This window comes from Sitophilus oryzae, unplaced genomic scaffold (genome assembly GCF_002938485.1).
Source record: "Sitophilus oryzae breed Bouriz unplaced genomic scaffold, Soryzae_2.0 scaffold_488_pilon_pilon, whole genome shotgun sequence".
NCBI classification, from domain to species: Eukaryota; Metazoa; Arthropoda; class Insecta; order Coleoptera; family Curculionidae; genus Sitophilus; species Sitophilus oryzae.
Window position 1 is genome coordinate 149557 of NW_022147071.1, and position 14268 is coordinate 163824.

At 29.5% G+C, this 14268-nt stretch overlaps 4 protein-coding genes across 7 annotated transcripts; 1 reads left to right on the plus strand and 3 right to left on the minus strand.

Moving 5' to 3' along the window:
* Positions 1 to 117: 117 nt before the first annotated feature.
* LOC115886422 (tyrosine--tRNA ligase, cytoplasmic) lies at positions 118 to 3906 on the minus strand. Of its 2 annotated transcripts, none has more exons than XM_030905557.1 (10): positions 3804 to 3906; positions 3460 to 3679; positions 3209 to 3408; positions 3054 to 3151; positions 2854 to 2994; positions 2528 to 2799; positions 2192 to 2327; positions 1998 to 2132; positions 1794 to 1944; positions 118 to 485 (listed from the first exon to the last, which is right to left on the minus strand). In XM_030905557.1, the coding sequence occupies exons 2-10, from the start codon at positions 3670 to 3672 to the stop codon at positions 233 to 235; spliced, it is 1599 nt and encodes a 532-aa protein (XP_030761417.1). In that variant the 5' UTR covers positions 3673 to 3679; positions 3804 to 3906; the 3' UTR covers positions 118 to 232. The 2 variants fall into 2 exon arrangements, with proteins under 2 accessions (XP_030761417.1, XP_030761416.1); XM_030905556.1 differs by having other exon boundaries at positions 125 to 485; positions 3790 to 3879.
* Positions 3907 to 4190: 284 nt separating this feature from the next.
* On the minus strand, positions 4191 to 4978 carry LOC115886410 (protein GET1). Its single transcript, XM_030905540.1, has 2 exons — positions 4677 to 4978; positions 4191 to 4624 (listed from the first exon to the last, which is right to left on the minus strand). The coding sequence occupies exons 1-2, from the start codon at positions 4746 to 4748 to the stop codon at positions 4214 to 4216; spliced, it is 483 nt and encodes a 160-aa protein (XP_030761400.1). The 5' UTR covers positions 4749 to 4978; the 3' UTR covers positions 4191 to 4213.
* Positions 4979 to 7084: 2106 nt separating this feature from the next.
* LOC115886386 (calcyphosin-like protein) lies at positions 7085 to 10609 on the plus strand. 3 transcript variants are annotated; one of them, XM_030905508.1, is made up of 5 exons: positions 7085 to 7181; positions 9271 to 9428; positions 9706 to 9887; positions 10007 to 10216; positions 10273 to 10602. In XM_030905508.1, exons 2-5 carry the CDS (start codon positions 9272 to 9274, stop codon positions 10372 to 10374), a joined length of 651 nt encoding a protein of 216 aa, XP_030761368.1. In that variant the 5' UTR covers positions 7085 to 7181; position 9271; the 3' UTR covers positions 10375 to 10602. The 3 variants fall into 3 exon arrangements, with proteins under 3 accessions (XP_030761368.1, XP_030761366.1, XP_030761367.1); XM_030905506.1 differs by lacking the exon at positions 7085 to 7181 and adding an exon at positions 7195 to 7535 and having other exon boundaries at positions 10273 to 10609; XM_030905507.1 differs by lacking the exon at positions 7085 to 7181 and adding an exon at positions 8961 to 9152.
* LOC115886385 (xyloside xylosyltransferase 1-like) lies at positions 10601 to 13308 on the minus strand. The gene is made up of 3 exons (XM_030905505.1): positions 12707 to 13308; positions 12509 to 12650; positions 10601 to 12448 (listed from the first exon to the last, which is right to left on the minus strand). Exons 1-3 carry the CDS (start codon positions 13143 to 13145, stop codon positions 11971 to 11973), a joined length of 1059 nt encoding a protein of 352 aa, XP_030761365.1. The 5' UTR covers positions 13146 to 13308; the 3' UTR covers positions 10601 to 11970.
* Positions 13309 to 14268: the final 960 nt, after the last annotated feature.

The window sequence follows — 14268 nt, forward strand, 5'->3', positions numbered from 1 at the left end:
AAACCCCTATTTCCCCTTTTAGGTAACCACTTCTTCAAAGTCCCATAAGAGATGATTTTCCTTACTTCTACCCTCCAAAGTCGCGTCTTATATTATTTTACAAGAAATAAATCACAATTCTATGCTTAACATTATTTTTATTCATGTAAATAAAGCATTTATAATAAATATAAAAGTGAATTTTCGTAAAAATGCAAATATGTATTTCTTTAGCTCTAAAAGAAAATTTCTCTTATTTTATTGGCGCACCGCTCATCGTTTTACTACGTATCTTATCGCCATTTTTCGTTAACAAATTGTTCCCTTGCCATTGCGCAAAACATTCAGTGTTGGTCTTCAAATCCACCTGCAATTTTTCCCACACTTTCTTTTTTGGATTTAAAACGGCGTCAGGGGTGCCACTCTCGTAGTTCTCCACAAAAACTCGTTCTCCTGGAGCTGAATTTTCAGGCGGCAAAAGTGGTTCTACTTGTTTCGGATCGTCGCTGAATTTAATTTAGTTATTATTGCACGGAATACACTAGAGAACATAGTTGCCAGGTTTAAGGAATTTTCCCTAAATCTAGGGAAAATCAAGGTTGTGAAGGAAAGAAAAATGAAGAAAAAGGATGTATAAGGAAATTTGAAGAGATAAATAAATTTTAGAAAATGTTTTATACAAAATTAATGGGAAAAGTCACGAAACTCTGTGGAATTTTGAATTAGCAATCAAGGAAATTTACAAAACTTCATCTGGCAACACTGATACAGAAGCGACAATAAGCTTCAGCTCTTTTGAAGATGTGTCTCAAATTCTTTGAGCTTGAAGTCACTTAATTTGCCAATTAAACTTACTTGTATACTAAAAAAAATGGTCTTGAATTTCATTGAAAGAAATTTTTAAATACACTGAAAAAAATGATTTCCTTATAATGTATAGCTGTTATTTTATTGTGACTGATTTTTTTTTACTAAATGCAGTAAACGCAGTAAAAAGACCAAATAAAAGAAAATAACTTTCATTTTTGTAACTGTTATTAGGAGAAAACAAGGTTTTTTTAACGCAGCTTTACTATATAATTGAAAAAAAAATAGTTTGTTGCTTTTTTCATAATGTTTTTCACACAGTAGATATGCACAAATTAAACACGTTTACACAAAAATAAAAAAAGAAAAAAGAAATAAATAGAAAAATAAAAAATAATAAGAAAAAAAATTAAAAATAAAAAAAATAATGAATCAAATATTAAAAAAAAAGAAAAAATCCACGAAAAAATTACACGTGCCACTTTTGTATGGTTAGGTATAACAAGAGGTTTTAGTTAGGTAATTTTGTGTTCTTTATATGTATAGCTGTTATTTTATTGTGACTGTTTTTTTTTACTAAATGCAGTAAACGCAATTTCAAAAAAATGCAATTTAGAATAAAAAAATAATATCAATAAAAAGACGAAATAAAAGAAAATAACTTTCATTTTTGTAACTGTTATTAGGAGAAAACAAGGTTTTTAAAGCAACATTACTATATAATTGAAAAAAAATAGTTTGTTGCTTTTTTCATAATGTTTTTCACACAGTAGATATGCACAAATAAAACACTCTTACACATAAATAAAGAAAAAGAAAAAAGGGAAAAAAATAAATAGAAAAATAAATAAAAAATAAGAAAAAAAAATAAAAATAAGAAAATAATGAATCAAAAATTAAAAAAAAAAAGAAAAAATCAGTGCCGCTTTTGTATGGTTAGGTATAACTAGAGGTTTTAGTTAGGTAATTCTGTGTTACTCGTATGATTGACTGATAGAGTTACTTACGTAGATGCACATAAAACCATTCCTTGGCTCTCTACACCTCTCATTTTTGCGGCTTTTAAATTACACAACACCACAACTAGTCTATTTTGCATTTCTTCTATAGGCACAAAATTGACTAATCCACTAACTATGGTCCTGGGTTTCTCTTCACCTAAAAAAAAACATTATAAAAAAATTAAAATTAAAAAACTAATTTATGTTTACCTAGATCAATTTTTTCAACATATAGTGCGTCTGCATCTGGATGTCTTGACACTTCTACTATCCTTCCAATTCTTATATCTAGCCTACTTGGTGTTAGTTCATCAGCCACATTACTGCTTGTCTGATTAGAATTTTCTATAAAATATTCATCATAAGTATATATTTCCAAAAAATAAAATAAAATAAATCCTTACTTTGCTTTCCAGGTTGTGGATAGGCTTGTTCTGCCAATTTCTTCAGCTCAGGTTTCTCAAAATCCTTTATAATCGGTGCTAATAATTTATTGATTTGTATTTCCACAGCTGCCTTTAAGTCAGCTGGATGTATTTCCTATTTATCAAAAAAGTTAATAAAAAGACGTTGAAACTATTAACAAAATAAATTTCTAATAAATAAAAATTTTAATTAAAAAACGTTTCTAATCTGACATTTTTGTTATTTACAATTTTATCCTTAGTAGGTTTTTGAAAAATGTGAAATTAAATCTGGGTTCTGTTTAGCTTTAAATATTGATTGAAATAAATGTACACCTGTTTGGCAAAGGCTTGTTCTAGTTTTTCAAAATTATCAAACTTAATATCTCCACCATTCTCCGGATTTCTGTTCACTGTAAAACTGTCACCTTCTTGAAACAATGGAAAAATTACATGCTTAACAAACGAAAGCACTCCATTATTTTCTATGTTTCCTGGTTCACAGAAAGCTCTCTTAAGCTTCTTTTTGACATTGGATGGGGAATCTAATAAATCTATTTTACTTTCCTCTTCAGAGGAAGACATTTTTGCTCCAGTAAGCCCTGGAACTACAAAATATATACTTAGTAATCAAAATTTCATTTTTTTTATAATTTTATTACCCATAGGGTTCATTAAATGAGACCTTTTGGTATATCCTAGTTGTGGCAAATATTTTTCAGAGAAAGTAAATATTTTTCTTTGATCTACACCACCAAACTGAGCATCGACTTTTAAGTATTCCTCATCTAATGCTTGAAGACCTACATAAAAGAAAACCATAACAATATAGAAACATATAAATTAATTAATAATACTTTACCAGGATATAATAAACCACTCAATAACGGATGCTCTATCTGCTTTACTACTTCTGCTCCAGCTTTTTTTGCATCATGTTCAGTAACTACAGAAGTTAGTCTAAAAAAAACATACTTACAAAAATAACACCAAATTCTTACAGAACTCCTATCCTACCTGTATACATCAAGGGTGTATTCTTTAGAGAGCTGATAATCTGTACCTTTAACAAACTTAAGTTTTTCTAGAGGTACTCCGATACTGCGCAACATAGCTTTAATGCTATGTTCATAGTATTGAGTCCTCAAAGCCAGAAGCTCCCAAGGTGCTTTCATATTATCTAGATAAGCGTGCAGATCTGCAAACAGAATTGTCACCTGAAACAGAATATTTTATATTTTATTTATAAATATAGGAAACTAATATACCTCTGCTCCTGCTCTTAAGAAATCTGCTACTTTTGACATTGGGACAAAATAAGCAACGTGAGGTTTCCCAGTGGTTGCTGTTCCCCAATATATTTTTAGGTCTCTTTCTTTCAATATAGTTTTAATTTTATCCTCCCCCAAAACTTCCTGTAAGTTTCTAGAAATTAAAGTGTATTTTTCTTCGGGGGTAAGTTTCCTTGGACACCCTTCCATGGTAAATCTAGAAGCAAAATGATAGTGAACCATATGGATACAATTAAAATAAAAGTTTCAGTTTTTATCTATACATATTACGAAATATAGTAAAATATTACATTTTAATTATCTTACTTTGTTGATTTTACCTTTATTTTATTAAATATTTAAAGAAAATCCCTTTAATATTTAAAGGTTAAGCAACACAAAACTAAGGTTAAGTGGAAAGATCTGTCAAATTCTTCTTTTGAAATTTTAAGACCATTTGACATTAATCATATATAAAAGGCCAATCATATATATATATATGACAGGACAATCATATAATGAAAAATGAACACAGCCTTATTATAGATTTTGTTGCTATATTATAGCATATGACATTATAAATCTTGATCACAATTATATTATATGATCTGATTCAAAAATCTATGGCAACTGTACATTTAATTTAAATTTACAAATTTAAAACGAATTTAAAAATTATGGATAATCTGTTTAAAAGGTATTTTAATTATGTAAAATAAGACTACACCTTAGACTCTTTGAGAATAATATATTACTTAATTAACCTTGCCACAACGTTGCAAGTCATTACCCAAAAATGAAAAGAAACACAATTTTTTTCATTTGGAAATGATATTAAATAATTAAAAGGGGATAAATCAATGTTATCGTCCAATACGAACAAGGTGGTGCGCCTGTAGTAAAGCGTAAGCATTAACAGGCAAAATCCACAAATCATCTGTATCCCATATTTTGATAAAAGGAAATATAATACTGTAGGGGAATTCTTTTGATCTTTCTGTTCCTTTAATTTCTCATCGATAGCGTTTATTCTTCTTTGCAATTTAGAATATTTAGCAAATTGATCTACCATACTGTGCTGTCTCTGATCTGCAATTAAAACACTTCTTTGTTGTAATAACTCCCTTTCCTCTTTTGTGGCCTTTGAATTCCATTTTAGGAACTACAAGTTAAAAAACAGTAATTTATAATAAAAGTATTTAAACTGTTTATACCTTATTGCTTATTGTTGAAGGATGGGCACTCAAAAAACTTAAAGCTGTTGAAATAATTAATAAATAAACCATTTTACTTTTTGACAAAGTTCAACTTATAGGTTATTAATCATTGATATTTTGAGAATTAATTTTGCTTAATATTATACAAGAAAGCGATGTTTCACCATAAAATCTTTTCACCTTTTAATTCTTGGTTTAAATCACAGGTTTAAATCGTTTTTGAAATACACCTATATTATTACTATTTTACACCTATTATTTTTGTATTTATTTTTATTTTTTTAATTAGCCCCCTCTATACGAAGCTCATACAAATTAACTTAGGGCGATCTACAAAAAAGATATCTGTAATTTTGGACACATGACACATCTGGTGGAAATATCTAGAGGGAGCTAATTAAATTACTTTTACCGCCAACAAATTGAGATTTGAATTTCTATTGATTTATTCATTTTTAAATTATTTTTCCTATTTCTGTCTTAGATAAATTAAAATGTAGGACAAGCTATTATGCACGTTTTTTTAATTCCACATATCGCCAAGATTAATAGAAATAGGTAGATTAAGTAAGTATATCTTAGAAAAAACAATTTTTCTGTTTTATAAAAATTACCATTTATCTTTCAGACAAAATTATAAAAATTAAATAGTATGGTTTTGGTATGGTCAAGGTCATAAATATTTAAATCCTGAAATCCAATGCACACTGTAATCCATGTATTACTGCTGGAAAATTAATTTTGATATTTGTCATAAAAAGAACGTTTTTTTGTTTATTTTGTACACGTCCACTCACATACATATTTCATGGATCGATTTGGGTTGTTTTGTAGGGAAAAATCATTAATCTATGTCTATTCAGGTCACTTTTAGTCATCGCTTTTTGTTATTATTCATTAAAAGATAATTTAGAAGACTAAAACCTGTGCGACCTGACCTTGGCATGGCTCTGACCGTACCTTATAACTATTTTCACCCTTCATTAAAAATAAAAGAGCGCGTCGTTCAGTCTGTTCGTCTCTATTAACAGTTACACAGAGATTCAAAATTATAATATATATTATGCAATTTTTTATCAGAATATAATGAGTAAATCAGAGGGACCAAAAACGTATTGTAAGTAATGGGACAGTCGAGTTCAAAAAACTTATTTTGCGCACTTTATACTTATGTTTTTTGTATATTATTTTGGACTTTGGTAATATTTGTAGTGCCTATATCTGATTTAGTACTGTTTCAGTATCCTCACAGTGCTCTGTATAGTGTCTAAATTGAGTTTCAAGCATTCTTCATAAACTATACAGGGTGTCGCTTAAATAAATCGAAGTATCTCAAGGGGTAGTGGACCTGGACATAGAAACATATTTTCTCTATACCATTTTTAAAATAAATTCAAAATAACCGAATTATTTAACCTTAAAAATTTAAAGAAATTGCTTACATTTTGAGAGCCACCGACAAGTAACAGGAAATCGGCCTTTTGATACCCTGTGTTGCCACATGTACACGAAAGTGTACACTTTTAATTGAATGCTCCAATGACTAAAGAATCCAAGGACAAATAACACCCAAAAGCAAATTGTGACGATGTCACCAAACAGTACCGTGGCACATATTTTTCTTAATCTAGCTGTTTGAAGAGATATTTATATTTTTTGATAAATGTTTTGACTACGCCTATGGTGTATACGTTGGTATCATACTAATTAATTACGAAAAAACCGTATTAAAATGTTAACAAAAGGTACAAAACTAGTATCGACGTATAGGACACATCAAGTACATATAATATCAGAAAAATAATTATCGAATTCAATAAGAAAACTAAGAAAACGCTAAAAAGGTGAAGCGGAATGTTTATTTACCTATGAAACGTAACTCCTGGCTCTTTCTTATCGCTGCTGCTTTTACACTGGAAAGCTGAACAACTAATCACCATTGTAATAAAGTTTATACAAAGTTCACTACACACAAACTATTAAAAATTTAGTCATTGGATTGCTGAAACTTTTAACCAAGTCTTTCGTTTGGACCGCGCTTAATGTGGGTGGTGGCAACATTGCATTGCAAACCTGCGGCATTAAAAAGTTTTTTTTTTAATTTTTAGGAAATTGTCAGAAAAAAATAAAAATGTTCTTTTGTAAAAAATCTACTATAATAGTATATTTCGATACCTAGCGAATTATTATTTTTGCAGAATATTTCATACAAAATGTACCTATTAAGTGTGCATTGTTAAAAAAGTTGATAATTCGATAATGTAACATGTTTTGAGTCAAAAATTATAAGGGTTGAGTATTCAGATAACACTCATCGTAGCTATAAATTAATTTTATGATAATTTTTTTGTCTCTCAGAGTAACATGACAACGAATGTTATTTTATCAGTGTAATTGTTGGAATCGTCTGTGTATATGTCTATAGAAAATTTAGCGCCTAGCAACCATATTGAATACTTCCTAATGATTACATTATTTATCTATATATCACTTTACCGATAGGTAGGTTGTTTTTCCAGATATCCGGCACATTTCAACTTGTCAATATCACTACCGATAAACAAGATATTATTGTTATATATAGTCTTTTTAAATTAATCTAATTATAGTGACAAAATAGTCACCCCCAGGGGGTCCTTGTTCTATACTATATTCCTAATTAGTTTTTTTCATTTATTTATTGCGGGAAAATTGGGTGTATATATCCGGTCGATAATATTACTATAGCGCGACGAAAAATTCCGCATTCAACCACATTATTTTTCAGAAGAGAATAAAATAAATTGCTGTTCGTGAGGTAGTTTTGTGCTTTATAATATTAGTGTGATATTAATCAAAAGCCTTTAAGAATAGCAAGTAAGTAATTGAATCATTTGTTCAGAGAAATTAGGATTTTTTATACTATTTTGTGGTAGTTTATATATTATTACTGATTTCTGGGATTTCCAGGCTTTGGGCCTTTAAAAAATTAGTTGGTGTATTAAAAAATAAATATAATGCCAATTATAAAATTATAGTTATAACGGTTTAATTTTTCAAAATTATTTGATTTCATAGATTTTGTTTTTTTTTGTATAGGGTGTCCTAAATTTTTATATAGGGTGTCCCTTAAAGAAGTCTTTTGTGTGCTTTTAACTGGTAGTAAATTTATAGGTACAAAAGATAGGCTCATGAGCTTTGTATCGCAATTTTTTTGAGAATTTTTCATCTTCAGTGAAATTAAAAAAAAAATAGATTCACAGGTTCATTCCCTGGAATTTGTTGACAAGGTATCAAAGCCATGCAATGTTGCCACCTCCTACAAAATTTACAGTAATTTTAATTTTCTACACAGTAAATTACGAAAAGTAATTTTACAAGTTAAGTGTATACTTTCTGGTTCATGTGGCAACACAGGGTGTCCAATAATCTGCCAGGCTGTGTTGCCACATTGTTGGGTAATGCCGGCGGTTCTCAAAATGTAAGCACTATTTTCTAAAATTTTCAAAATAATTCGGTTATTTTCAATTTATTTTAAAAATGATAAATAAAAAACATGATTCTTATAACGAAATCTGCCGCTCTTTAGAATATTTGCACTTATTTAAGAGATACCCTGTATATTCACAAACTTCAATCTAAAAAATGGACGAAACGTCTTAAAAAATCCAAAACTACAAGTTTAAATTACCCTATACAGGGTGTCCCAGAATTAAGTGCAAGTATTTTAACTGGTAGTATAGAACCCCAAAAACACGCCTATGAGATTTTTTTCGCGCAAAAAAAAATTGAAAATTCGAAATTTTTTGAAATTTATTTTTAGTTTTTAGTTAAAAAACATAATTTCTTGATAATATGACAACATAGGTATTAGATTAAATTTACAAGAAAGGAAATCTAGAAAAGATCCAGTGGTTCTCAAAATTTTAGCAAAAAATATTTTTTTTTTGAAAATTTTCAAAGTAAAATAACTCCGTTATTTTATTTGGACTTATTTGAAAAACGGTAAAGAGAAAATATGTCTTTTATCGAGATCTAGCATCCCTTAAAATACTTGCCCGTTTTTTTGGGACACCCTGTATATTAACAATACTTTTAAATCTCTGCTAGGGAGAATTTTGTATAGATTTGTATAATATGAGGATTAACAAAAAAAAATTAAGCAAACAATATTTTTTTTATATTTTCAATTAAAACATATTAAAAACAAAAAATATCGCAAAATAAACCACAAAATCACGTGAAAATTTCAGCAGGCTGCAATATAATACATAATTTACAATTTGTTGTAAAGTGGTTCAGCGAACCAGATGTTGACTTGGAACTTTCTTAAAATGTACCGGTGGTTAGTCATCCTCTGCCAATTATTGTGTTAACTAATCTGAGACGGTATCATTGTTTTCTATCATCGCGATATAGAACCTCTCCCAAAAATACATGTTCTAATAATCTTCAAGGGCCCCGATTATCAGTTTTTACTATTGTTACTCGTTGGTAAGATTTTAGTCTGTTGTACACTCTAGCAAAATTATAATATCTATTGAATTCTGCGAATATAGATCTAAGAAAGTTAAATAAAAAGTGTTTAAATTGTTTTTGGTACTACTTTCAGTATGCCGGTACGACCGCAAAGTGCTACGTCAAGACAAGAAGCAGAAATGGCAGCAAAAAGCTTGAGGGAACTTAACGCTACCGGAAACTCTGCAGATCCTGTACAAAGATTGAGGCTGTTGTGTCTGTCCAGAGGAGCTACAGGAATTTTAGGACTAGGTAAAAATATATGCTTTAAAATTTATTTACTATACAGGGTGTCTCCTAAATAAGTGCTAACATCGACAGGCTTAAAGGCGACTATTGCCATTTTTCGACAATTTAAGGAATTTTAGTATGACCGAAAAAAACGGCGTCAAAGACGTCTAGAGTTTGACCTGGCCAAAATTATTATCGATTGTCATCATTATCGATCCTATGGTATATTATAACTAAGACAGTATTAATTGTTAAAATAATTTATATTTTTTGAAAATTAAATAATTATGTTATGCAGGCAGATTATTCAGACGCATGGACGAAGATGGTAACAAAAATCTGAACAAAGAAGAATTTACATTGGGTTTGAGAGAGATAGGACTGGAAATATCAGATGAAGAGATTGATGATCTGTTCAAAAAATTCGACACAGATGGTAGTGGAAGCATAAACATGGAGGAATTTTTAGTCCATATTAGGGTAACACTTTTATTTATTTTCATTATTTTTTCTTATACAGGGTGATCCAGTTTGATGTATCTTGTCTGTCCAGTTTCTTATCTTATACACATCACAAATTTTTATTCTTTTTTTGTTAGCCCCCATTAAGCGAATCAAGAAAAAAAGTAATAGATGAGGCTTTCAACAAAATGGACAAAACTGGCGATGGTGAAATCACAGTTGAAGATTTAAAGAACGTCTACAACGTCAAATCACATCCTAGATATATTTCTGGAGAAGAATCTGAAGAAAGTATCCTGAAAAAGTTCCTAGGAAATTTTGAACAAGATGCGACAAGAGATGGCAAAGTAATAATTACTTTTTTTCAACAAAAACTAGAAAAAAAACTTTTTTATTCTTGTAGGTAACCAAAGAAGAATTTGTCAATTACTATAGCGGTATTAGCGCCTCTATCGACAACGACTGCTATTTTGATTTGATGATGCGCCAAGCATACAAGCTGTAAATCAATCCCAAGAAACTTTTACTGTATTTTTGATAAGAATAAAATGAAAATAATAAAAGTGTTGTGCTAAAATAAACCTATTTACCTGCTTTGTACTGTAAGTTTTAACCGATATATTTATTATTCATTATTTATTGATTTCTCCTGATGTTTGTATTGTATTTTATATGATTAATTTATATCTATATCTATCTTTGTGAGTTACAAATAAAAGTTAATAAACTAACTCTAAAAACTACTTTTTATTGAAAATATTAAACCAAAATACTGACAAAAAATATCTTAAAAGACAGCCTAAATAGTGACGTCACACTTAGGCACTAGTAATATTGCACCAATACACACAACTACAATAATTATTGTTCATATTATCGTTGATTGAAAAAATAAGAAGATGCGCAACCTTATGGGATACTTGTGTTACAAAACCTGTCCGAGATGTAGCTGGAGTTACAGTCAGTCTGTCCGAGAATTCCGAGATTTGTTTCCTGAGATTGATTGTTGATAGTCGTTTACAGCGCAGCGGATAAAAAAAACTGTACCGTAGTTCTGCTTTCAGTCGACAGAGTGAGTAGTTGCTTGAGACAGTGTTGCCAGACCTACTGATCAAACCGTAGATATACGGATTTTGGGTACGTTAATAAAACGGATTTTCTATAATTAAACAATTATTTAATATAATAATATATGATTAAAAAAAGAACGGCGTCAGAGTTAGCTTGGAAATGAAGATCACTGTTATTTCAAATGTAAAATATTATGGTAAATGTCAATAATCGTAATTTCCAAAATTCAATAATCGTACAATTCCGTAATTTTGTATTCAGTACCTACAAAAGAATTTTTATTTTTATTGTTTATTCTATGTTTAATATGAATAAATTTTCAATACATAAACGCGGATTTTTCATCCAAAGATATTTTCGTCAAACCTATTACAGATATTACACTTTTAATATGGCAACACTGTCGCTTTCAGATCCACACCGTGCTCCAATATGCCTTTGCTGGCCAAAATAGAGTAAATTAATTTTTATCTCTAATAAAAAATTAGAGATAAAAATAAGTATTTTATGCGTTGGCCGCAGAACGATTGGTGTCTCCACCGTACAGCACTTGAAACGTAAGGGGAAATCAAATCAGCCTTATCACGAATTTGCCCATTAGGTTGGGTATCTTCCCAATTCTTTCAATAAACGGTATTATGGTAGGAGAGACATCTCTTGGAACTTAAGGGGAAAATAAGGGTTCACTAAATGGCCAGAGTGGCACTAATAAGCAATAAGGGAGTTAATAAAAAAGAGTGGCTACACGCGCCTTCAAAAATAGCATTTATCTATCTCTTTTTAATTATTTCCTGTTATAATGTAGGACTTTTGCTACAGAAGCGCCATCTTAAGTGTTCCCTGTTTGATAAACAATTTTCAATACACAAAGATAATTCTACTTACCCCTACCCTCCATGGTTCATAAAAAATGCATGGCAAGATATGATACTAAATTAAAATTTAAAATTGCACAATAATTAACAAACTCTTTGAGTTTAAAAACTATTACAAAAAATACAAAATAATCTAAACAAACAATATAACAAATCTAATTTTTAGGTATTCTAGTATTGCAATTGCCATGTAACACAACTATGGAGTGATTGCACTGGAAATAATGCTTGAAAATATCACTGTATCCGTGATCCTTCCACCAAGTACACAGCTGTCGGTTAAACCCGCAGTTCAATGTCTGGATGAGATCCGGATGTTCATAACCTAATAACGTGTAGAAATCTTGATCTCCAAGATGTCCACGGAACCTGTATTTCTCTGTCATATTTTTAATGCTTTCTCTTGAGATCATTTGTAAGTATTGCTTTGATTCTCTTTGTTTCTCGAAATCAATCAAGACCACTCCACTGTTATAACCCTGGAAGCCATGAGGATGTATTCCTTCAGTAATACTGTTATCACAATAATAATCTCCGAAGGTAGTGTTATGTTTTAATTTGTACATATGTAAAATATGTCGGTAAACTGGAGTTAATTCTGGAGCCAACCCATAGAGAGCGGTAGGTTTAAATCTATTAACAAAAAACATATTTTAGTAATATAAATTATTATAAGTTTAATATATTTTTTACCTGTCAAATTCATCAAACAGCAAAGCAATATCTTTCTTAAAATATAAATCACAGTCTAGTAGGATGCCTCTCTTCTGGGAAGACGGGGCAATCCTATAAAGTCCTAAGGATATATAAAATAGTGCATCACTAAAATATGTTCCTATAAAAACAATAAGTATATAATTTAATAAATTTATTAGTATATAATTAATTTACCTGGCCTAGAGCTAAAAAATGGAGTCATAACATTAACAATATCAGACAGTTTCGTCGAACAATCTTGTACATTATAAAATGTATAAACCAAACTTTTATTTAAACTGTATACCACTTCGGATAGTTTATATTTAGCAATCGTCTTAGACTTTTCATCTACTATAATATGAAACTTTAAAGGCACAGTAGATACGTTTAAGAGATTCGATATGAGATTCTGGAATTTGAAGGTGAGCGTGGATTTGTTTGTGACCTTTGTAAAAATGAGCCAGACATTGTAATCAACATTACTATGTTCTTTGGAGGGCTCGAATAGAACGTCCGATATTTTTAACTGTTCTGTTTCAAGTCTTCTGGTTATCACAACGAAATATAGCAGAAAACAGACGATAACAAATACAAACGAGTTCAGTAAATAAAACCTGCTGGATGCCCTCATCGTATTGCATGGTAATTCTTCGTTTCCTTTGAATGCATCAAAGTAAAAAATTGCACAGTCTGTTTTATTACTTTGTTATTTCAGAAAATAAGAGATTTTTTCAAATCAGTTAACTTTTAGAAAATGTTTTACAACTTGTTTTTGTTGATTTTCTGATTTGACAGTTAAGATTGTTCGAGTATTATATCATTAGACCATGTAAGTCATGTTATGAATCTGTTACCAACAGTTGCTAGGTTTTATGACGTCACTTTAGGGCAGACATTATTTTCTAAAATGTCTATAAAGCAAATACGTCTTTTGGTATAAAGTATTTGGATTTTTTTCCAATTTTTAGTACCGTATGAGTAAAAAAAACAGCGTTTAGTTGGCTGGGAAATGATGATCGATGGCATTCCCAGTATAATTTTACTTATAAAACGACAGTGACAGTGATCTTCATTTCATAGCCATTGCTGACGCCGTTTTTTTCGATTATATTGTATTATACCCTTGTATTTATATTAACATTACATTTAGAATAAAAATCTGCAAAAAAAGTCACAAACAATTTAGTAAAATATTCAATGCCAGATGTTTTCTTGTCATATAAATGAAATAATATAGTAGAATGTGTTTTTTACTAGAACAAGTGGTTATTAACATTGCTTGTATTCATAAAATAGTCAAATTTTGATAAATAAAAATATTTTTAAAACTATGTTTCTCTCAGTCAATTTAATCTGTTTCATAAAAATGATCTAACACAGGATTACGTCTGTATAATTGGTTGCATAACTTAACCTACCTGTATGGCGCTCAAAAGAAATGTTTCAAAATTTACATATGGATTTAAAAACTTTTGATATTAATTTGATAATAAACAAAAACTTGCTATTACTTGTAACAATTTAAATTACAGTATTAATGATTTTTGATCATTTTATAATTTAAATAGATAGCAACTTTAATAAAATTATTAATATTATATTATAAAATCTTATTTCTACATTTTGGTTTGAACTAACAATAATTAAAGCATTTTTGTGTTTCAATTCTATCTTGGAAAAATATTTTGTATTATAGTCAGGATTTATTTTAAAGTTTGACTTATACGCTGCAATTTATATTTTAAAAACCTAGG

What these genes read in the sequence shown, in the direction of transcription:
- LOC115886422 (XM_030905557.1), bottom strand. Translation starts at nt 3,672, where the DNA reads ATGGAAGGGTGTCCAAGGAAACTTACCCCCGAAGAAAAATACACTTTA. An exon ending in AACAAGCCTTTGCCAAACAG is followed by an intron (nt 2,328 to 2,527) that starts GTGTACATTTAT and finishes TTTGATAAATAG; the next exon opens with GAAATACATCCAGCTGACTT. An exon ending in ATGGTTTTATGTGCATCTAC is followed by an intron (nt 486 to 1,793) that starts GTAAGTAACTCT and finishes AATTAAATTCAG; the next exon opens with CGACGATCCGAAACAAGTAG.
- LOC115886410 (XM_030905540.1), bottom strand. Translation starts at nt 4,748, where the DNA reads ATGGTTTATTTATTAATTATTTCAACAGCTTTAAGTTTTTTGAGTGCC. An exon ending in CTTCAACAATAAGCAATAAG is followed by an intron (nt 4,625 to 4,676) that starts GTATAAACAGTT and finishes TTTAACTTGTAG; the next exon opens with TTCCTAAAATGGAATTCAAA.
- LOC115886386 (XM_030905508.1), top strand. Translation starts at nt 9,272, where the DNA reads ATGCCGGTACGACCGCAAAGTGCTACGTCAAGACAAGAAGCAGAAATG. An exon ending in TACAGGAATTTTAGGACTAG is followed by an intron (nt 9,429 to 9,705) that starts GTAAAAATATAT and finishes TATGTTATGCAG; the next exon opens with GCAGATTATTCAGACGCATG. An exon ending in ATGCGACAAGAGATGGCAAA is followed by an intron (nt 10,217 to 10,272) that starts GTAATAATTACT and finishes TTATTCTTGTAG; the next exon opens with GTAACCAAAGAAGAATTTGT.
- LOC115886385 (XM_030905505.1), bottom strand. Translation starts at nt 13,145, where the DNA reads ATGAGGGCATCCAGCAGGTTTTATTTACTGAACTCGTTTGTATTTGTT. An exon ending in ATTTTTTAGCTCTAGGCCAG is followed by an intron (nt 12,651 to 12,706) that starts GTAAATTAATTA and finishes TTGTTTTTATAG; the next exon opens with GAACATATTTTAGTGATGCA. An exon ending in CTGTTTGATGAATTTGACAG is followed by an intron (nt 12,449 to 12,508) that starts GTAAAAAATATA and finishes TTTTGTTAATAG; the next exon opens with ATTTAAACCTACCGCTCTCT.